Source organism: Artibeus jamaicensis, unplaced genomic scaffold (assembly GCF_021234435.1).
Source record: "Artibeus jamaicensis isolate MK-2021 breed Jamaican fruit bat unplaced genomic scaffold, CSHL_Jam_final scaffold_474, whole genome shotgun sequence".
NCBI classification, from domain to species: Eukaryota; Metazoa; Chordata; class Mammalia; order Chiroptera; family Phyllostomidae; genus Artibeus; species Artibeus jamaicensis.
Genome location: NW_026522046.1, coordinates 28,903,553 through 28,925,883, shown reverse-complemented (window position 1 = coordinate 28,925,883; position 22,331 = coordinate 28,903,553). Strand labels below are relative to the sequence as shown.

The window sequence follows — 22,331 nt, the reverse complement described above, 5'->3', positions numbered from 1 at the left end:
CTCAGTGGTTTTGATTGGGCATCTGCATTCTCTCAGAGCTATTCTAAGTGCTGGGATGTAGCGGCAAACAATGCAGAGGCCAGATCCTGCCCTTTGAGGCTTCTGTTCACGGGAGCAACTTACGTCTGCGTGCTTCCTGCCCTCGCGGACGTGACTTCGGCCTGGGCCACTGGCCTGCAATGAGCTGGGACGATGGGAAAGCAGTTCTTGATCCAGCTCAAAATAAATAGAAAGTACAGTGAGAACAGCAAAGCCAGGAGGTGTGATTTGGAGTGAATGTTAAGTGCTGGGGTTATGGACTCTAAATTAGATGGTGCAGGAAGACTTGTGAGGTGACATTTGAACTGAGCCCTGAGTGACAAGAGGAAGTTATCTTACAGGAAAAATGCAGATCCAGGTGTTCTATGTCAAGGAAATAGCCGGTGCAAAACTCCTAAGGAGTTAGGTGTCATCAAACTTGGCTTGAATGTAGTGAATGTAGGTAGATTAGAGTAAACCAGGGAGAGAGGGTGGGTGGTCGAAAGGCTGGTGGGAACCAGAACATTTCAGATCAGAGCTATTCCAGTGCATTCTGTGGGCAAACCATTACCAGCCTGGTGTGAGGGTAGCGGTTAAAAACAGAGTAATTTGCCATTTCTGCAGCATCAAAGCATGTAATCATTTTAACAGCAATTCATTTTTATTGGATTTCTGAGGACACTTGGTTCACCATGGATTGGGTGCCGAGGACCATCTCTTCACCACAGATATTTTGAGGAGCACTCATCCAAAGCCTTAAGCGGCCAGGGAGGGTTTCCCGGAAGACTGGAGGGCAGGCAGAAGTCTCCAGGAGGAGACCAATGCAGGCCTCGTTGGAGTGGCCCGGAGATTGCGGTGTCGTATTTGGGAGGCAGAGACAACAGGGCTGACTATGATGAGACAGAGTGCCAGTGAGTTAAAGAGAGAGGTCAGTGATGCTCTGGATTTGGGACCTTCTGTGGAGTCACTCCTTCACCGTTCCTATGTGGCGTCCCCTGCTTCCCTGCTGAGGCTGCACCATCCAAAGATCAGCCGTGGCTTCCTTGTTCCCACACCCAGCAGTCCCTTCTTTCTTTACTTCTAACGCCATTTAATGCTGTTGACCACCAGACCTCTCAGGCAAACCCCCTTTCGGAGATGCTTTCTCAACCTGTTCTTTGCGATCTCTTAGCCTTATGTCCGTGTTGAACCTTCCCTCTTCGCTTGCCCTCCAGAAAAGCAGCCGGTCTGAAGCCAGGCGTCCGCCCTGCCCGCTGCCTCTCCAACTCGCACTGTCTGTGCATGGCATCACCAGTGCCTTCTCAGAGTTATCCGCTCTGGAGACTTGGTGCCATTTCTGAGGCTGTCCAGTCTGAACAGATCCGTCACTCCCCGGTTCTTTCTGTACTGAAGTCGCTGCAGTTTTCTGCATGTCTCCATTCCACTATCTCCTTCCCAGTACAGCCCCTGTGCCACTTGGATCCCAGCCGAGAGACAGCCTCCTAACCATTCTTCCCCCCAGTCAGTTCTGCGTGGGGTTATTCCTGGCTCCCACACTCAGCTCTGGTTTGTCCTTGTCACACTTTGTACGTAGCAAGTCCCCAACACATATTTTTGGAATTGACCCACAATGAATAGAATTAGCTTTTTTTTATTCAAGTCAGGGTAGAATAGTAGCCACATAAAGGGAAATCGTGCCTCTCTATCAGTCTTTGTTCACTGTCCTTTTATTGCTGCTGGGCCAAGTTCTCTCTAAATTCCACTGATTTTTCAACATTTGCTTAGTAAGGATATGGTTAAACATTTTTTTAGGATGTGCATCTAAGCCATGTATACTGTTCTATCTGTTTGCCTGTTAAAGATCTTAAGTCATTGTATTGTTAATGAGATAGTAGTCTGTGAAAAATAGAAAGCTCACCCTTTATGAAAGGACAAAGGAAGAATGTTTTACTACTGTCATTTCTCTTCCCTCTGGGCCTTTCAAGAGGCATGTGGGAGCCGAGAGCCCCTTTGTCTGCCTTCATTAAAATGAAGCCCAGGCAGCCTCTGCTGGCACAGCCCAGAGGCCGCAGAGTCCCCTGTTCACAGTGGATTTGGAGGCGTTTGCGCCCAGTGTGCGCAGCAACGGGACGTCAGGGCAGGTTCTAGTGGTGAACGCAAGCTGTCTTTACCCTTTACGTTTAGCTGTAGGATAAGGTCACCTTACACTGCAGTCAAAGCTCCGTCTCAGAACTTCTCTCACGAAAAGGAGGAGGAGCCTAATGAATGTGGTTGTCTCTCAGCCACGCAGACACCAATTCCTGGGCCAGCTGATAAAGGGACATTGTTTGCCAGGAGTCTCTTGCGCCCTTTCTGCTTTTTAATTAACAGCAGGAAGTGAATGGGATGGAATACAATGGTAAATAGCATGACTGCCATACTCTTACACATCCTTTAAGAATTATCCACAATATAGGGACGACAGTTTATTCGCAACAGTGTATGTATTATAGGTTGCAGTATTTTCCCGTTTTACTTGTACGGTGCCCATCAGACTTTCTGATCTTTTGTGATCCTCCTTACTGACCCCAGTCGAACGGGGTGGGGGAGGGGGGCGGGTGACAGTGTGGGTCTTTCATTATCCAGGAAACAAAGAGATAATTGACCCACTTTCCGTTAACTCGAACCAGAGTGGGACCAAACTAGGTCTCACGAGCTATTAGATACACTAAACAAGAAATAATTGGTTTAACTTTATTGCACGTCACAAGCCTAAGTTTCAGAACTCCATCCGTGGCTGCAGTGACTCCTGGGCGTTGGTTAGATGTTTTAAATTCGGGGAGCGGAGCCGGAGCCCCGCTGTGTCAGGCTTTGTCACGTGGCATTCATAATGACACCTCTCGCCCCGTGGGTTTTCTTTCATGGAGCAGTTTATTGAACTCAGCTAGTTGAATTGGATGTTAAGGCGAACAAAACAACATCTCCAGTATCCTACTTGTTATGAAGGCTTGGAGGACTTTGTACCAGAGGCCCTGGGTACCGGAATTTCAAAAGGAACCACAGGTATTTTTATAGGCTGTGAGAAGGAACAGCAAAGGTATCTGGTCAAATGCCATCGTAGGAAGGATAAAAGGAAGGCTAGACCGCAGCCCAGGCCTCGTGGCTTCTATGGAAGCGTCAGGAAGACTGGGCAAGAGGTGAGGTCCTCAGTGGGCGCTCCGTTCGGTTCAGCCCCCTCCACAGCCCGGCCTCTTTGTTTCAAAGCCAACTCTCCACTTTCTCCATCTTTTCCAGCAGATGCCTGGTATTCAAGGAAAAGTCCAGCTTTGCTGTATCTTCGACCTTTGCACAATTAAGTTTCACTCGGTTGTGTTTATAATTAAGCGTATGAGAGGCAGGACGAGGTACTGCCACAGTAGACTTCTGCACGGGGAACTGCAGTTGCACCTTGCGTAGAGAGTGCAGGTGGCATTCACAGATATTTGTGTGAACAGCATCTCTTCTCAACTCAGTCTCCAGCCCCCGCCCGGGTCACACGTGTTTTGCGTAGAGCATGTCGCCCCAGCACATTGCACGCTGCGTTGGGTTTTGTGTGTGTTTGATGTCTGCCCCGTCTGCCCCTTCACGCTGAGGGCTGTGCGGAGCAGGAGGTCCCATTTTACTCCCTGGGCGGCCTCACCTGGGCACAGCACCCCCCCCCGCCCTGCAAAGGCAGGCGCTCCGTGAAAGTGGAGGAAAGGAGTGGTCGGAGAGTCTTAGAAGCTGATGTGCTCAGCCCGACATGAACTAACTGGGTGCGGGGTGCGCTGAAACCTCCTGCCAATATTTTCCCATTGTCCCCAGAGAAAATAGCTGTCTGACATGAGCCCCAGATTCGATATCTAAATTTCATAATGGCTATGTCTGGGCCCTGGTGGTTCTTGTTCTTACCGAGCGTCTCCTCCCTGCTGTGGAGGTGCCGCGCTTTCTGCTTGCGGAGGGAGGGAGCTTCTTGGCAGCAGTCTCGGCCCCGGGGGACGTCCTGGGGTTCTGACAGCATCTGGCTCAACTGAAGCCATTTCGAGAAGGGGCCCCTTTCAGCGAGGGCAACAAGGAGTGTCTTGTTCTGTCCTCTGGAGTCCCTGCGAGGGGCCGCTGCGTCTAAGAGATGCCATTAGCATCCAGGCAGCATGCCACAGGAGTGAAAGATTTCATCTGGACTTCTGGAAACTAGCTGCAGGGGGAGGCCGCCGCCAGAGCCGGCCACTCGAGGCCGGACCGTGCCAGGGAACTCTTGCATGAGGGACTGCAGACGGCAGGAAGGGCCGTGGCAACGGCCGTGGCAAGCTCGGCGACTCTGACTTGTGGGTGTGGCCTCTGGAGACTGCGTAGGCCATTCTCAGGCTTCTCCTGGTGAACAACTTTTCCATCCCTAAGACACTTCATTTTCAGTTGCCTTTTTACTTTTCAAATTCTAGTTGAGCCTGAGTTAAAAAAAAAAAACAAAAACAAAACACCTCACCCAACAAAGAGCTGATATAAAAGATTTAAATGTTTGTTTGGGATTATTTTAAAGGAAATTGTGCTTCAGTTGTTCCTGATGGAACCGTCCTAAAGCCCTTTGTCCTGTGTTAGGGAGCCACAACGTGTTTTTTTAAGGTATTTATTTATTTATTTTTAGAGAGAGGGGAAGGGAGGGGAAAAAGAGAGAAACATCAATGTGTGGTTGCCTCTCATGCACCCCCACTGCAGGCCTGGCCCACAATCCAGGCATGTGCCCTGACTAGGAATCAAACCAGCAACCCTTTGGTTCACAGGCCGGCACTCCATCCACTGAGCCACAGCAGCCAGGGTTGGGGGAACAAAGTTCTTAAAAGCAAGACAGTCATCTATTGAAATGTGTGTGTACTGCTACGTGACACACCAGCTCGACCAGCACCCCGGCTCCTCTGCTTCTCAGGAAGTCTTGTCTTTCAGCACTCGGCCATTCCCTGCTCCCGCGTTATTTTATCAGGACCTGCCAGGCACCAGCGCGTCTGGGCCCCGGCCCCAGGCCCCGTTCGTGCTCCGACTGCACCACTTGGCTGTTCTGCTGTAGGCAGGCACTTAACACGCCAGCTTCAGCTTTGTCCTCTGGGAAATAGGCGTGGTGATATTTTGTTCCAAGACTGTTGTAAAGGTTAGGTGAGGTGGAACTCACAAAATACCACAAAGTGCCGTGCCTGGCACCTAAGTGCTCCATGAAACCGTTTAGGACAAAGCCCAGTTCCTACCCTCCTGGAGTTTACAGCCTGGTGAGAGAAGCAGGCAAGTCAGTAAATGGGGGATCGGAGCGAGAGAGATGAGTGATAATGAGTCCCCGTTCTGTGCCAGGCAGGGAGCCTTATAGACGAGACCTGCCTGTCTCCACGAGGCCACAGCTGACTAGGAGTGTGCGGAGGGGTGTGTGGGAGCAGGATCCTCAGACTGGGATGGGAACAGAGAATGGGCTCACACATCAGGGGAGGCTACCTGGAGGAGGTGAGGCCTGTGTTCTCAATATGCAGTGATGTGTTGAACCAAAGTCAGATACGGAAGTGGACACAGTACAGGATTCCATTTCCATAAAGAACAAGATAGGCAAAACAAGTCGATGGCGATGGAAATCAGAGCAGTGGTTACATTTGCAGTGGGGGCGGTCATTGAAAAGGAAGCCTCTGGCGTGCGTCTCCCGACTTCGCAGCCTGTGTACACAGGTGCATCTGAGTAATCACTCACAGAGCTGTCTACACACACACAAGACCAGTGCAGCCTTTTAGTCCACGTGTTCGTCAATTTAAAAATTTTAAATAGCGATTATGAGCGGGCCTCTCTTGGTAAAGATGGAGGTCGGGAGGTTGTTCTCGAGAGTGAGGATTGCTGACGGAAAGGTGTGGGGCAGCGTGAGGTGTTCCCGTGCTGTGGACGTCGGGATGGAAGGACAGGTACCAGGGGTAGAGAAGGGGTGGCAGTGAGAAGCATCTTTTAGGTGCAAGCTCTTATGGGAGACAAGACATCCTATTGCAAGAAGGTAGAGTGGCCCTGTAGAAACTGATGTTGGTTGCAACCGTACATGTTAGAACTTACCTGTCTGTGTGCTCATCCTTCTCACGGGCTTTTGGGAGGATTCTGTGAGATGACGGGTGCCATTGCTTTTGTGTCTGCCACGTGGTAGGGGCTTAATAAATGCTTCTGAAGAGATTTCAGAGTCTACGTGTGTGTGAGTTTCATTTGATTGCAATCCCGATATTTGACTTTCCAAATCATAAGCTGTATTATTTCAGGGCAGTGCTTGCTTCTCTGAAACTTTTGATCCTTTAGTTAAATAATTATTTTATTGCAATGTAATTAGAGTTTAATAGTGTATAAAAAAGTCTTGGTTCTTCTTTTTTCTCTTGAATTATTTTTGGCTGTACTCATTAAGCCATTTTAAGCCTCTGAGAGCAGTCTGAAAAAGGCCAAAGGTTTTCCGTTTCAATGAAGCTCATATTTGGCAATTCCAGTTGTATGGGGAACAAAACAACTTCAAGTATGTCAATTTCTCATTGTTTCCAACATGGTTTGAGCAGGGAAGAGGAAAGAGAGGGAGTGGAGACAGATTGATTTACTGGGATATTTTCTTGTTTAAGGAAATGTACTTTTCTGAAATGTGAAACATTAGATTACTAGTGTACGGAACATCTTTTTGTGACTGCAGCATGTAAGTGTAATCAGCCCCTTATTACATGTTAACCTGTCACGTGAGAAACTCCACTAAGGCAAGAGCTAGCCACGTTTATTCAGAATCTTTTGACAATGGCTTGTTTTCAGTGTTACCGTGTTAACACTCCTACCCTTGTTTGGAAGGCCAGCCCCTCGCCTCTCCAGATCATCTCTTCCACCTCCTGGTGTTTGGGGGATGGCTTTGCATCCTAGGGCATACTTCGTTCTGTGTCCGAACAACTGGCTTGAATCTCTCAACCGGATGTGCTGTCTGTGTTTAGGAGCGAGCGAGCCCGCTGGATAACGGCCCTGGGACACAGCAGCGGGAAGCAGCCTCTGGACCGAACCTGTAAGTACCTCTGCCGCTGGGGCTCTGGAACTTGAAACGTGGAGAGACTCTGCCCCCTGCTGGACGCTAGGCTGTTAATGCTCCCCCAAGGTTTCCTTCCTGCTGCCCTCCATCAGAACTGGGTGATCCCTGCTCTGGAAGTGAGGGGGCCTGAATTCTAATTCGAGGTGCAGTTCTTTATGGCGTAAACGTGGTAAATTGTTGCATATCCACCCTGGCCTGTTTAACCTTCTGCGAGTCAGGGGCATCATGATGACATAGAACACAGGGTTTTCGTGAGGGTGGAGTTAAAGAACACACATGCAAAGCCCTGCTAGGACTGCAAAGCTCAGAGAATTTTAGCTGTTAAGTGTAGTCAGCTGCATGTTTGAGGCATACTGACAGCCTAAAGCAATGCTGAAATGTGTTTTTAACCTCAAAGAAAATTGCTTTACCATCCCTTTGACTTTTTTATTTAAGTGATAATGTTAATAAAATGTATTTTATTCTTCCAGAGAACTAGGAACTGGTGAGGTACAGGGTGATGTATGAGCACCTTAATGTCGAGGGGATGCTTCTCTGGATGGTTCTGGCCAGAAGGTCAGAGCCACAGAATAAGGGCAATGAAACCGGTTGTCCAAACACTCAGAAATCATAGCTGTAAGCTTAGAGCCAAAGCTGATGGGATTGGTGTAAGAGTTCCTAGTATCAAGCTGTGTATGAAAAAGCAAATTGAGATGTCTCATCAGTCCATGCCAAGTAACTCTAAAGTGTTTTCTAACTTTGGGTTGGAGATCTTTTTGCTTCTGAACCTCTTCGGCAGCTTCCAGGTGCTGCCGTGATGGGCTGGGGGAGCTGCTGCCATGATGAGAGCCTGGGAAGCTGTGTGCACTGCGATTTTACCAACAGTTGCAGGCTCTTGGCACATCATCTAACCCTTCTCACCTCAGTGCTGTTTTCTGTACCATTATGTGACATGACTAATGACTCCTTATTACAACTGTCACTGAGGGGATTCATACATCATAAAAGGTCTCTCACAACCCCGAGCTGCTAAAATTATAAAGCTCTTAGTCAACTGAGAGTTCTCAGAAATGATTTTCTGCTTCTTGCTAGAAGCCTGGCTGGCTCTTGTCGGGGCCGGCCCTGAATTGCACAGGAAGCCTGGGCAGATGCTTGCTACTGCTTTGTACCTCATTTGTTTTTCCTCCGCTGCCTGAAGCTCAGTGGGTTCCCTTTCCTCCCCAGCACTGACCCAGGTAGAAATCATTAGATCCTTCACCGCCAAGCAGCCGGACGAGCTCTCCCTGCAGGTGGCAGACGTGGTCCTCATTTACCAGCGCGTCAGTGATGGTGAGTGGGAGTCTTCTCACGGGGCACCGGGGGCCCCACATGCAGGGTGTGAAGAACCAAGGAGTCTCCCTTTTGTTATTAATGCTCACATTCCATGTCCCTTCGGTTCTTCCATCTGCACAGGCCTCTCTCTTTGTACACTTTATTGCTTTTACGTTTTTCAAAAGGGACGAAGCCACATTGTTTATTATTCAAAAGGAACTGTGAAAGGTTGTCCTTTCTTCCCCTTGCCCCAGTGACCTAGTTCTCATCTCCAGAGTTTTTCCTTCTTTACTTAAACATAAAATTGTTTTCCTGCTGCCCCTACCCGAAGCACCCTCCTTCACAGCTTGGCCCGAGCTCCCACACCGTCTCAGCTGCCTCACCTCACGTTCTGGCCTTGGAATGCCACTCATTCCCCCTTAAACCCTTCCACTCGGCTCCACCTGCCTCTCCGCCCTTCATCATCTTTGATACCCAGTATCCTTCTCGGAGCCAAGCAGTCACGGTTCATGAGGTTCACGTGTTGCTTCATGAGGACTCCGTTCTTCTTTGCAGGCTGGTATGAAGGTGAGAGACTGCGAGATGGAGAAAAGGGCTGGTTTCCTATGGAATGTGCCAAGGAGATAACCTGCCAAGCCACCATTGATAAGAATGTGGAGAGGATGGGACGTTTGCTGGGACTGGAGACCAACGTGTAGCCTCTCTGGGGGCCTTCTGGGACTGCGAGATTTGCACGACGTCATGGCGGGCGGGCTGGTTTGGGCTGCCTTTCTTGTTCCCTTTAACGCAGCTGGTGTAATTAAAAGAAGGAAAACATTCACCTTAAGCTTGCCAGCTGGTTTTGCGCTCTCAGGAGAACCGCTCCTGGATACTGTTAGTGCACCAAGCTCAGTTAGTTAGTACACGGGGACCCTGTCACAGAACCTCTAGGTAGACAGAACAGCTGAGCGATCCACCCCAGGGATCAGGTGGCTTCAGCTTCCCCTCGTTGCACTGGGTCCGGCATCAAAAAATGCACACAAATGCTGTATCCCCATTTTCTCTATTCTCACTTAACAAAGAATGTGCTGATCTCTCTAAGCCTCTTCTTTATGTGGTTTTCCCAGCATTAGCAAGATTTTGTATCTTTAAGGAATACCCAGTTTTGTAAATATTTTCTTGCTCCTACATTTTAGATCTGATTAGGATGCTGTGCTGATTTAAAGGAACTGGTGGAGTTTTGAAGGTGAGCAAGGTTTTTTGGGACCTCTTCCCAGGAAAGGGAAATGGACACTTGAATTTTTGCTGCCTCTTTCCTCCTTAGCCAGGAAGTAAGATGGCCCTAAAGATTTTCGTAATCCATCTCGCTCAGCATTGGTCTTAAGTAAGGATAGCCTGAGAAAACTAAACTACTTCAACATGGAATTTAGGTGATTCACATATGTGAGAAAAAATCCTCAATACAGGCCTGGGCTCCTACTTTAAAAATCATCCCAAATAATGCTGATAAACTGACGCGAGGCTGCTTTGCCTCCAGTAATACAAGGTATTTGACTGTAACTGTTCTCCTTTGTTTCCAAATAGGGAATGGGCTGAAACACCCTTCAACACCCTCAAGCAGGACAAAATTAGGCCTTACAAGGTATCAGGAAGCCAGCATGGTACTTAATTGAAATGTAGCATTTTGCCCTTAATGGGAACCTAATTTATTTGCACTGAGGGCCTCACTGGCTGGATTTGGAGCCTCTCTTTCCTGCGGGTGTCTGCAGAGCTTTCTTTCGTTCCCTCATGCAAAGGGAGAGAAAAGACATTTTAAAAGTTATGTTCCATAAAGAGGGCCTGTGGGTTCAGAAGACCGAGAGGGGAGAGGTCATTTATACTGGCAGCTTTGTTCCTGCTCTGCTCCGACCTCTTCCACAAAGGGTTAAAACCTGGCCAAGGGTGCATCACTCAAGGGCACAGATCAATGTGTGACATGTCCCAGCTACCATCTGCCGGTCGGTTACCCAGATTGGGAGTCAGGCTGCAGAAGCCCAGTGCGGGAGGTCAGTATGCGTGGCTCACACACTCTGAGTCATGCCACCTCGGCTGTGAGCCAAGGTGGGCGCCCTGGGTCTTCGCCCCTGGATTGCTCTCCTTTACCTGTGCACATTGCTGAGTGTACACACCAGGCCGAGTTCCTTGACGTCCAGAAGTCATGGCAGTGGGCGTAGCGAGAGGTGTTTTGGAGTTAGCATGAAAGAAATCTGTCTCCTTCCTCTGTAACATCACAGGCTTTTTGGAGGAAAGGCTAACAAATTGTAGTCTAATCTAATGTGATGTTTTCATTTAGGAAGAAAAGTCAATTTGTTTGCCAAGGGATCATTTTGTATTATTTTTGCTAATAGCCAGAAGCTGAAAAGCAAGTATATGAGTCCTGTGAATTAATTTATAAGTAGAGGTGTTGAACAGTTTGGACATGGGTGCACCTGATAAATCAAAGCCTTGTTTAGCAAACAGGTCAATACTGTTATTAGGCAAAGTGTTGTTTGATGGCAGGTGTCTAATCTTCACAGTGTTTAAGTTCGACCGGGAATTACTGTTTTTACGTGACACAGCACTGTTTTCCAACTTAGTTCGGTTTCTAGAGTAGCTTCTCTGAATTGTACAATTTCACTCTGTGACCTGTGGAGAACAAAAATGATCATTTTCGTCCTAATGAATTGAGGCTGCTTGTACACTTTTGGTGAAATATGTGAATTTATAAAGATTTTGTATATACTCGTTCATTTGTTCTGCTGTGATTTAATTAAATCACACGGCACACGGCATCACTGCACAGAAAAAACGGACACACACAGGGACTCTAGATATTTCAGTCACATGAGACAATAACATAATTAGAATAGTTATGTTTATGGAGATAAAGACAAACTTTAAGACGCAATACAGAACTAACAACCACAAGTGTCAAGAGAAAAAACAACAGCCGGACATGGTGAAACTGGGTCTTTACAGAAGATGGTTAAAAGAGATACCGGTGAGCCTGCAAGGACACGTGGAGAGAAGAGGCATGTAGAATGCGAGGGCATTTATAAACGGAGTCCAGAGGGGAGTGGAGAGCGCACCTCAGCAAGGGGACTGCACCTTTATAAACCTGTTCTGACCACCCATGCAATGTAGACTGTCCCCAGAAAGAGGACGCAGCCTTGGGTAAGGTGACTTCCTACGCCTTCTGTAGAGGCTGATGGGTGAAGGCTGCCATCTTGACAGCACTTCCAGCAGCCGAAGGAGTAAGTCTATCTGGGCAAGAACATCGCAACGTTCACCCCAAGGAGCCGTGTCAGTATGAGATAAAACAGTCTTTAAGATAAAAGTTATGGCCAGGGGTAGTGAGTCTACATAATGATGAAAGTTTCCTTTAACCAGGAAGATAAGACAATTCTAAATACATATTCACTCAATGACATGATCTCAATATACATAAAGCAAAAATTGGCAGAAATGTAAGATCTAAAAATCACAGTATGAGACCTGAACATACCTCTCTCACTTGACAGGAAAAAGAGGTAGAAATAAAAGTGCAGAAGTAGATAAAAATCAAAAGTAGATACGAATAGCTGGTATAATAAGTCTATGCAGCAACTTCAGCATACACATTTTAAAAATACATAGAATATTTACATTTTGGGGGTCATACACAAGTTTCACCAAATATTAAAACTTCATTAAAGGACTGAAATTAATACAGAGTGAGTCCTCAGATTACAACCAAAGTAGGTTCAAATGAATCACAAAAGTAAAAGAAGTAAATATTTATCTGGAAACCTAAATGTAACATGAGAAACTATAAAACTCCTAGAAGATATCAAGAGAAAAATCGAGGTGATCTAGGGTTTGAGGGTGACTTTTTAAATACTGCACTGATCAAAAGCATGATCAATGAAACAAAAAAAATGGTAACTCGAACGCCATTAAAAGACAGAATAAAAAGACAATCCAGAGAAGGAAGTCTTGCAAAACATACCTGATAAGGGATCGGCATCTAAAATGTAAGAACAACTCTTAAAAGTAATTGGGAAACAACCTGACTTAATAATGGGCAAAGTTCTGGAGAACTCCCACAGCTATACCAATGGCAAATAAGCCTATGAAAAGATGCTAAAGATAATACATAATTTAAGAAGTTGTGCATTAATTAAAATGAGATTCCCATCACACACCTATTCGAATGGCAAACATCCAGGACCCAACAGGACCAACCTGGGTGAGGAGGAGGAGCAACAGGAACTGGCATTCACTGCTGGGGGAAGGCAGAAGCCCCGGGAAGACGGTTTGGCAGTTTCTCACGGAACTAAACAAACACCATGTAATGCAGCAATCGCAGTCCTTGGTGTTTACCCAAACGAATTGGAAACCATGTCCACACAAAAATCTGTACGCAAATGTTTACAGCAGTTTCATTCACAATGGCTAAAGCCTCGATAAACAACTTGACAGAAAGAAATTCAACAACTTTGCTAAAATGGGCCAGTGCATTGAAAACCACAAACTACCAGTACCTTAGTCTTGCAACTCCTAAGCACCATATTTTGCTGTGTATAATGCACTTTTTTGCCCAATTTTTTTAAGGGAAAATAAGGATGCACACTATACATGGGAAGAATGATTACTACATACCATGGGTATAATAATGGCGTCATAATCCCATGTATAGTGTGCATAAGATGTGTGCACGTTATACTCAGGAGTGCGTTGTACATGGCAAAATACAGTAAATAAAATTCTTAGTTTTAGCACTTCAGAAAAAAAAATATCCAGGTGCGCATGGTTTCACCGCAGTCTTCCACACACTTAAAGAATTAACACCAGTTTCATGCAATCTCCTCCAGAACTGAAAGAGGAAGTCAACACTGCCCAGCTTATCTTAGAGGTCTGCATTATCTCACAAAATCTATATACACTGGCACCTTTCATGAACAGAGTGGCAAAAATCTTAAAAGATACCCAGCAATATACAAAAATTATTACCCATTGCAGTCAAGTGGGGTTTATTCCCGGAATGCAAGACTGGCTTAATATCTGAATATCAACCAGTGCAATCCACCATTTTAACAGGTACAAAAACAGGAAAAAAACATGGCTGTATCATTATAAAAAGAATATTTGGAAAATGTTGAAATATTTGCTAATAGTCTCAAGCAAACTATGGCTAGACATCACCTTTGATACTTGGCTGACTCTGCTGTAGAAAACAAGGTTTCATCTGCCATTTCTTATTTTGTCGTTATAAATGTGTAATTGTCAGATCAGGACATATTTTATCCAAGACTTTTGGTATATGGCCTCCATTTTTCTTTGTATTCCAGACCCCACAAAAATGTCGTTAACTATCTGGTGTCTTAAAATCAAAAGTTGGTTTCCAGGAACAATGAAACAAAACTAAATAATTTAACACAAGAAAAGAGCTGTTAAAAAGAAAATGGGGTGAATGGAAGCATTAGAATACCTAAAAGGTATACAGCTAAAACGCCTAGAAAAATCAAAATCACCAAGGAATCAGTTTCATTAAAGGAAAGCTTTGCTAAAATGAATTTTATTCCTCAAGATGCCTTCGTTGTGTGAAGGTAACATAATACACTCTCCAAGGACTCAGAAATATGTCATTATCTTCTCCTTGAAAAAAAAAAAAAAACACTTGAAAATTCACCCTGGGCCACTAAGACATGAGACAGAATGAAGAACTAGAATGGTGGTCACAATTTAAAACGAGTAGAACAACTGTAATGGCATAATCAATAAAAAAATAAATTAAAAAAATAAAAATAAAAAAAGTAATAAAACGCGTCTCCTGACTCAGCAGGACCGACGGGATTGTCATCCAGAGGAAAGATCGACTCTGCGGTGCTTCCACGTCTGCCGTCTTCCTTAGCTCCCATGCCTACGTACACGTCACATCACATCGAGTGCCTACATACACGTCACGTCACGTCAAGAAATGCTGCCTCACGCCCCGTTCTTTATCAGGGTTGATATGCAGCCTCTTGACACCAGTCACCTGCCACTCATGCTCTTCTGGCATGCAGCTGACAATGACTTAATTCGTTACATCATACTAACCAGCTGAAGAGTGGCACATTTTGCCATTTTCTTTTTACTTATTTTTAGAAAGAGGGGGAAGGAGGAAGCAAGAGAGGAAGAGAAACATCAATGTGTGAAAGGCACTGCTGCCTCTCCCACACCCCCAGCTGGGGAACCCGGCCCGCAACCGAGGTGTGTGCCCTGACTGGAAACCGAACCAGGCTGGCGCTCAATCCACTGAGCCACACCAGCCAGGGCATTACCACTTTCAATATCAATGAATTAATAATTTTCTGCATCTCTAAAGTTAATAAAGAATCCTCTTTAGTCAGATATATCCCTAAAGCCCCAATTACTTACTTAACCTATGATGAGGTGGAAAATCAAAACATGAAGACAGCAAATAAGCACATGAAATATGCTCATCACTGATCGTTACAGAAATACAAAATGAACCCCAAGGACCTACAACCGCACATTCACTGTATGATAAAAGAGCCAAAGCCACAGCAAATTACAACCGAAAGTACCAGTGCCTGAGACACCTGGAACCATCACATGTTGCTGATGGGTGTGTAAAGTGCATGCATACCCACTTTGGAAATCAGTTGGCAGTTTTCTGTAAAGTTAACCACCCCATATGACACAACAACACTTATCAGACATTTACTGAAGAGAAATAAAAACTTCTACACACGAGACTCCTATACATGTTCATAGCAGCTTTATTTATAAGAGTAAATAAAAAACTGAACATGACTCAAAGGCCCATCAAGTGGTGAGGGAATAAACAAACTGGTACAATCACACAATGCAATTCTACTGAACATTAAAAAAAGAGCGGATCACTGATACATGCAACAACATCTATCTCAAAACCATTGTTTAGAGAAGCCAGACACAAGCGGCTACACATGGCTCCATTTATTTGAAATTCTAGAAAAGGCAAAACACTCATGACCAAAAGCAGATCAATGGGTGCCAATGGAGAGCTGGGGGGCAGGGCTGGGGGGCAGCAGGGGATTGACCACAGAAAGAAGAAAATTTTTTAGGTGACGGGAATGTTTTGTATCAAGATTCTGGTGGCAGCAATTACATGACTGTCATACATTTGACAAAAATCACAGAATCATATACTTAAATTGGCTAATTTTAATATATAATACCTTAATACATAAGAGTATGTAGATATATCAAAATGGGTAAAATGCTTGTTAAATTTCTAAATAGCCTGTAATGAGAATATATTGTTTTAAAATCAGAAAAATGCTATTTAAAAACAACATATTATAAATATGATTCTACCACATGATCCATCGCTAGTGCTTAGAAATATATGCAAACGCAGAGCTAACAAGTGGAAGGAAAATTATCATTTACTTCAGATAAGAGGGTACTAAAATAAAATCCTAAAGCTTTTCTATAATTTCTAACTTTTAGGGTGGACTGTTTCTAAAATGCGGTTGCAGCAAGAGAAAATAAATTGTAATAATTGGTATCATCAGCAATTTTCAACTGGTGAGCCACAAGATTTTTAAGATTTGTAATACCTACTTAGGAGCACTGACACCTTCCTCTGAATTGTTAAAAAAAAAAAAGAACAGCCAACACAATAGCTTTCTGGTGTGAATGAATCAAAATTGTACCTATTTTGGGGGTCAGTGGGTTTAAAAATTTTTTTGGTGTGCACAGAATTTTAGTAGTTTATATACGCCATGAGATGGAAAAGTCTGAAGTCGCTGGTATAAATAAATCCAGAGCTTTGCCCTACTCAATTAAGTTGGAAGGTGTCACATGGACTCACTCCTTAGACACTTTTTAACGATTATCCAGTTTTTTGTTTCCTTTTTTCCCCCCCGATAGTTTGTTTCAGGGTTCTCTGTTTAAGAGTTATCCTTGGATCACTCAAAATGGTAAGGCAAACAGATTTTCTTCTTTAATGCCTTATTCTTTAAAATTGCCAAATGACAAATAGTTCTCAGACCGGGAATACATTTTCAACCCAGTAACACGCTATTTTGTAAACAACAACAACAAAAAACAGAACAAAAATAGCACCTTCAATCAAAACTTCCTTCCTGATTGGCTGCAGAGAAGCCACAAACTGGGGGTGATAATCACTTAATCTCTTTGAATAGCTCATCTATTAAACAATTCATCAGGAACACTTTCCTCATATATAAGGAGACTCAATATTGGTTTGCAAACATGGAAATAATTAACTAGTAATCGTGTTTTAACAGATTTTTAAAAATGCTTTCTGCCAAGACCATTTTGGCCAACTGTGTATAAAAAAAGCAAAACAAAAACAAAAACAAGTCACCCTCTTTAGAACAAGGACCTAATGGTCACCTCAAGTTTAGGGGCAAAACCAACGTGCTACAACACTGTGACATGACTGAATGTAAGCATTCAGTGAGAGGCAGGTCACTTTTGAGAGACCAGCTGAAAGGATGGACTTGGGGCACAGGGGACCTTCGACACCCGGAAGGCGACGGCAGACTGCCGACACACACTCCCAAAGTAGAGCAGGACCTGAACCGGTGCTGTCAGCGGATCATTTCGGCACTCTCAGTAAATCCCAGTTGTCGCAAGATACTCTTTTCCTTTGGTTTCTTTGCATATATTGGAAGGCACAATAAAATGTGTAGCTTTTAGGGTACAGCAGGTTGGTCTTGATATGTTTCTTTGTCCAGTATATCCAGTACTTTTGTATCTTTTATCAAAACATATGGATCAAACCGTTAAATCACAGAATAACTAGAAAAAGACATTCAGCAAACAGTGCTCAGTGACGAGCAGTTTGTATTTCAACGACAGGTTTCCCGTGTCTCTGTACAGGAAAGGCAGTCTGGACAATTCTGCAGCTCAGCACTATCCAGGACGGAGGATTTCACCCGTCCCACTGAGCTAACCTTGGGACCACAAAACGGTGACAGCAGTCCTGATTCAGACAAGACAATCTCTGAAGATGGAGAGCACAATTTCCTCTTCTAAGTCTCTTAGTGGAGAAAATCTTTCCCAGATGCCCTTTGCAGGTCTCTTTTCAGTTGCCACTGCCCAGGATAGGCTCACATAGCCACGCCTTGTCAGTTTACTTACGTGGGGAGCGAGATCGTGCAAGGACTGACTTCCCGGGCACAAGGCCGCAGAGTGGGGGAGAACTTGAACAAACAAGGAGGGAGGGGCAAGACGGCTGTTGGATTAATAACCAGTACTCGTCACAGCCAGGTAGGGCTCATTACATTCACTACGTATCACACTAACTTCCACTGGCCAAGAGGATAAAAGAGCACGGAGTATTTAAAAAAAAAAAGTATCATAGAATGGACTAATAAAAAACATTTCAGGGACGAATAGTAAAGATTCAGTGAGTCTACTCTACATGCCAGGCACTATGTGTACATTAATACATTTAATCCTTAAAATTGTTACTATACTTTCCAGATAAGGAAATGTAAACAGAAGCAGAGTAACTGGCCCCAAACGTCTGGAAAGTGCGAGCTGAGCCTGAACTCGGGGTCGGACCCACGCGCCCAGGTTGCCAGCTGCTCCACTGCACTGCACAACGTGGTGGAAAAGGGCGTGAACAGTCTGCAGAGACTGCAAGCCGAGTAAGCCGAGGGGGGCGCTGGAGGTGTAGAAATCAAGCCAAAAATTTAGCTGAGATTTATACACAGTACATTTTATTAAATACTGCGTTTTATTAGAACAAATGAACCTCTGATAGATTTTTCGTTTAAAAAATGTGGCTGTGTTCAAATTCCTACTTGACACTGATTTTTGGCTAAGCATTCGACTTTTACTGGTTCTATACTCACTACTCATTATGGGCAGAAAAATCAGTTTCTTAGAACAAAGGAACTTCTCAAGTGGTGCAACACTCAATACACATAATAGAAATACTCAAAGTGTGGCCGTGACCACAACAGTGTGTGATCAGAGAGCACATTGTTTTTTATGGTGTATTTATAACAGCTACAGGTAACACAGCTAACTCATGCACAGTAAGTCTTCACTGCCTACTAAAGGTGCCCACCTTACACATGACAATTATTCACGTCCCAGGGTTTGGCCTTTAGCCAAAAGCTAAGCTATGGTGGAAAATCGCCATCAAGTTGGCTTTTCAGACCGCCACAGAAAAGCTGTCAGCTATAATATCCATCCTGCAATCGTGGCGGCAAGTTCCTGGAAGTGGTTTTTCCCTGTGTTTTGATCAAGTCTGTAATAGCTGAGAGCACTGCGCAGTCTCTGGATTTCGTGTCCTTCCAGTCTACAGGATGGGGACTTTCAATCTTCTCCTGCAGAAGGGTATCTAGTTCCTTTCTTAATTCCTAAGGTTGGAAAAATTACACAAGTTCAACAAAGACAGATAGATGCACAACAAAACAATGTAATAAATAAGTGACTAGCTGAAACAACTTAGCAAGCTATTATACAAAAAAAACCTGAAATATTTGGTAAAGATACAGTAAAATTAAAGAAACCAAACTTTGGTCTCAAGACACTTACAATGGTTGGTCTGTAACTAACTCAAAGAACAATTTGGAAAAACTATGAATAGATTTCTCAACATTATTTGCTCTGCTGAAAAATATCAAGCAACATTCCAAAATATGTGATACCTGTAAACAAAACCACAAACACTTAAAGTCGGTTACCTTAACGAGATGGGCAATTCTTGCTGGGGACTGAAAGACGATCCATTCGTCGACGGCAATCGTTTCCTGGTCATTATCCTTCTGGATGGAAATGTCTCCTCCGAAGAACAGGAGGCAGTACGGGGAGACCTCTGTGCAGTCATACAAGTATATCTGCAACGAGAAGGAAAGCAGATCAACACGCTGAAGAGTCTGAATGACTGCCACATTAACTCGATAATTATCACCAGTACCAATTTATTAGTATTAATCCTTCTAAAATAGGCATCCTACATACACTAGTACGTAGTTACATGCTAGTGTAACTACAGAGACTAGGTTTGAAAAAATACATTTTAAATGAACCATTCTTTATTAATTCAGAAATCAGTTTTATATTTGTTTCAATTCAAACAACAGTACTATTCTTTAAACAAAATATTTTCTGAGTGACAAAGCAAAACACTAATGTAGTTGAAATTATTTTTACAGAAATAAAAACAGAATCACACTTAACATTCTGACCAATATCTATAAGGTACACTAACATGCCAACAAAATTCTCTGTACAGTGTAAACTCCTGTACACCGGAAAATTCCAGTATTTCCTGAACACATGCTTTGAAAGAAAATTATGCAAATCAAATAACTCTCCCAATTAAAATACAAAAATGGATCATGACAGACCTGCATGCTAAAAGTAGATGTTACTTGCTTAAAGAAGTTATAATTCATGTCATAAATTTTTTATAGAACAAATTTTGTTTAAAATTATAAAAACTATATAATTATAGACACACAGCACTGACATTCATATCCATGATTATTTTAAATATTTACTTACACTACTCGTTCTCATCTTTAGGTGATAGATAAGCCAGTTGTAGTGAAAATCTGTCTGCTCCACATTAACGGACTTAGGATGAATAGAAACGAGTCCATCATTTTTTGTGTAAACTTTCACCCTTTAAAAAAGTTCAAATGTAGTTGTTACCAAAAAAATTCTGGGAAATTCCACACCAATCCCAAATTTAAAAAAGCTCCACAGGTTAGGTTCGGTTTATTTTTGCAATATAAATTTATAAATTTATTGAGGGAGTAATTTTTTGTTTTACTAAAATATCAGCTCACTGTGAATACATCAAATCCTTATAATCATGTATCAAATCCTCTTCTTGAAGGTATAAATTAGTCGACACATTAGAAAGGTGACAAAATATTTAATTATGTTTCTACTGAAGGACAAAGAATAAACTGAAGGACAAAGAATAAACAGCTAAAGTAGTTCAAAATGACTCAGACCAAAGGAGCAAGATATGTAATACTGTCAATAATGATACTAATAGCCCTCAATTTAAAAATAACTTTGTGAAAGGATTAAAACATTTCACAGGTTAAATATAAACCAGATGAATACAAAATAAAAAACTACAAGCATTACTTACAAGGGGTTTTAGCCACAACTGACTTTTACAAACCTAAACTACGTCTAAGCGGTCTCGCGTTCCCTCCAACGCCCCCTTCAGAAGAGGGGCACCTGGAGCACGTGCGCTTTGACACAGCTCTACGCCAGTCTCTTCAGTCCCAGGGTCCTTTCCTCTGACAGCCATAAAATTTTCATATCGATTTGTAGGGGTTTTTAATATTATTCAACGGGGAGATGGGTGGTGTTTTATTTTTAAATACTCAAGACTAATGACCTGTATTAGGTGACATAAAAGCTGCTGATCCACTGATCATATTTGGTTTTTTTTTCAGATGTTAGTTTTATTTTATTTTTCAATTGTAGTTTTCTTTCAATATTATTTTGTAGTGGTTTCAAGTGTACAGCTTAGTGGTTAGATAATCACACACTTTACGCCATTCCCCTTCAATATTTCCAGTACCACCTGGCAGCAGACAGTGACTGCGGCATTACTGACCCCATTCCCAAGCTGTCCTTGACACCCCGGTGACGGCCAGTCTCTGCCTGGTAACCCCTTCCCCTTTTTCACCCAGTCCCCCAACCCCTCTCCTCACCTCTGGCAACCACCAGTCCAGTCGGCTCTCTGTGTCTAGGAGTCTGTTTCAATTTTATTGATTTATTTTGTTCTTTAGACTTCACATGTAAGTGAAATCATGGGAAAGTTTCTTTTTTGTGCTTCTAGGAACTCGCAATACTTCTATCAATATCATAGCCGTTACTCAGAATAAACTCAGACATCACTTTTCCTCCCTGCACTTAACCAAAGCCGCCCTGCAGCCCTACTGCAGTCCAGGAGCGGAGCCTCACAGACTTGCCCGTTCGGGAGCAGAGAGAATGTTCCGGGCTTTGTGGGCCCTGTGATCTCCGGCATGACTCCAGGCCGCCAGGGAAGCAGAGGCAGACACAGACAACAGGTACAAACAGGCACGGCCATGTTCCAGTACAAATGTGCACAACTAGGGTTTGGCCAGCATGCCAAAATATGCCGGCCCCTGGTCTGGACCAAAATAAAGCACCAATCCAAAGAGGACTTTCTAAAAAAATTTTCATAAAGCCTTCCAAGGATGGCAGAGGGATATATAAAATATTTATATTTCAAAGAGTTTCTCTGATACAGTACCTGTCAAGTTAGGGATACACATGAAGAACTTGACAAAGTACTGATGTTGAAACATACCTGAACACTAAAAAACTGTGTATAATCCAGACACAATGGTTAAAATTCCCGTTACCCACAATCTTACATGTGAGAGTAGGGTTTCTGAGCCTCAGCGTTTTTAACACACCGGACTCTTTGCTGTGGAGGACGCCCCTACACTGTGGAACGCCTTACAGCACCCTCGGCCTCAGTCTATCAGCACCGCCACAATTACAACAGCCACGAGGTCCCCACTGCCGGATCTCCCCAGGGGCAAAAACTAATGCCCGGGCACAATGCCTGTGCTTTATCTTTGAGGTCTATGTTTTCATAATCACAGGGAATACAGTTTCTGCATTTAATGTCACTTCAAATATTCCATGTTACTACACAATGGCTACTTTATATGCCCACCTACCAGAAAAATATAATATGGCATCATAAAACCGTAATTTCCCCACTGCTATTCGACATTGTTGTTGTTTAAAATAGAGTTTTGTGGGGTTTTTTTAAAATCTAGAACTACTTCCTTAGGCCATATACCTCCAGTTAAAATTCTCACTTATGGATCCACTGGGCCGGTGACTGTTTTAATGACTGCTGACCTAGAGCACCCTTCAAAAGGATGGCAACGACTCACTGACACTGGCCATTTGTGACTTTGACTTTCTCTCTTTCCTCACTAGCTTTTATTAGGCAAAAATAGACCAT

The 22,331-nt window shown here is 43.7% G+C and overlaps 2 protein-coding genes across 2 annotated transcripts in view; one reads left to right on the top strand and one right to left on the bottom strand.

Moving 5' to 3' along the window:
- ARHGEF26 (Rho guanine nucleotide exchange factor 26) overlaps nt 1-11,262 on the top strand; it is a 123,945-nt gene extending 112,683 nt beyond the window's left edge. The window contains exons 12-14 of the mRNA XM_053657603.1: nt 6,957-7,024; nt 8,252-8,356; nt 8,894-11,262. Of these exons, the coding sequence (XP_053513578.1) occupies nt 6,957-7,024; nt 8,252-8,356; nt 8,894-9,036 (316 nt within the window). The 3' untranslated portion in view covers nt 9,037-11,262. The remainder of the gene's footprint in view (nt 1-6,956; nt 7,025-8,251; nt 8,357-8,893) is intronic.
- Nucleotides 11,263-15,084: 3,822 nt separating this feature from the next.
- Nucleotides 15,085-22,331, bottom strand: part of DHX36 (DEAH-box helicase 36) — a 36,049-nt gene continuing 28,802 nt past the window's right edge. The window contains exons 23-25 of the mRNA XM_037140035.2: nt 19,862-19,982; nt 19,039-19,191; nt 15,085-18,711 (exon numbers count right to left, since the gene is read on the bottom strand). Coding sequence (XP_036995930.2) covers nt 18,526-18,711; nt 19,039-19,191; nt 19,862-19,982 — 460 coding nt within the window. The 3' untranslated portion in view covers nt 15,085-18,525. The remainder of the gene's footprint in view (nt 18,712-19,038; nt 19,192-19,861; nt 19,983-22,331) is intronic.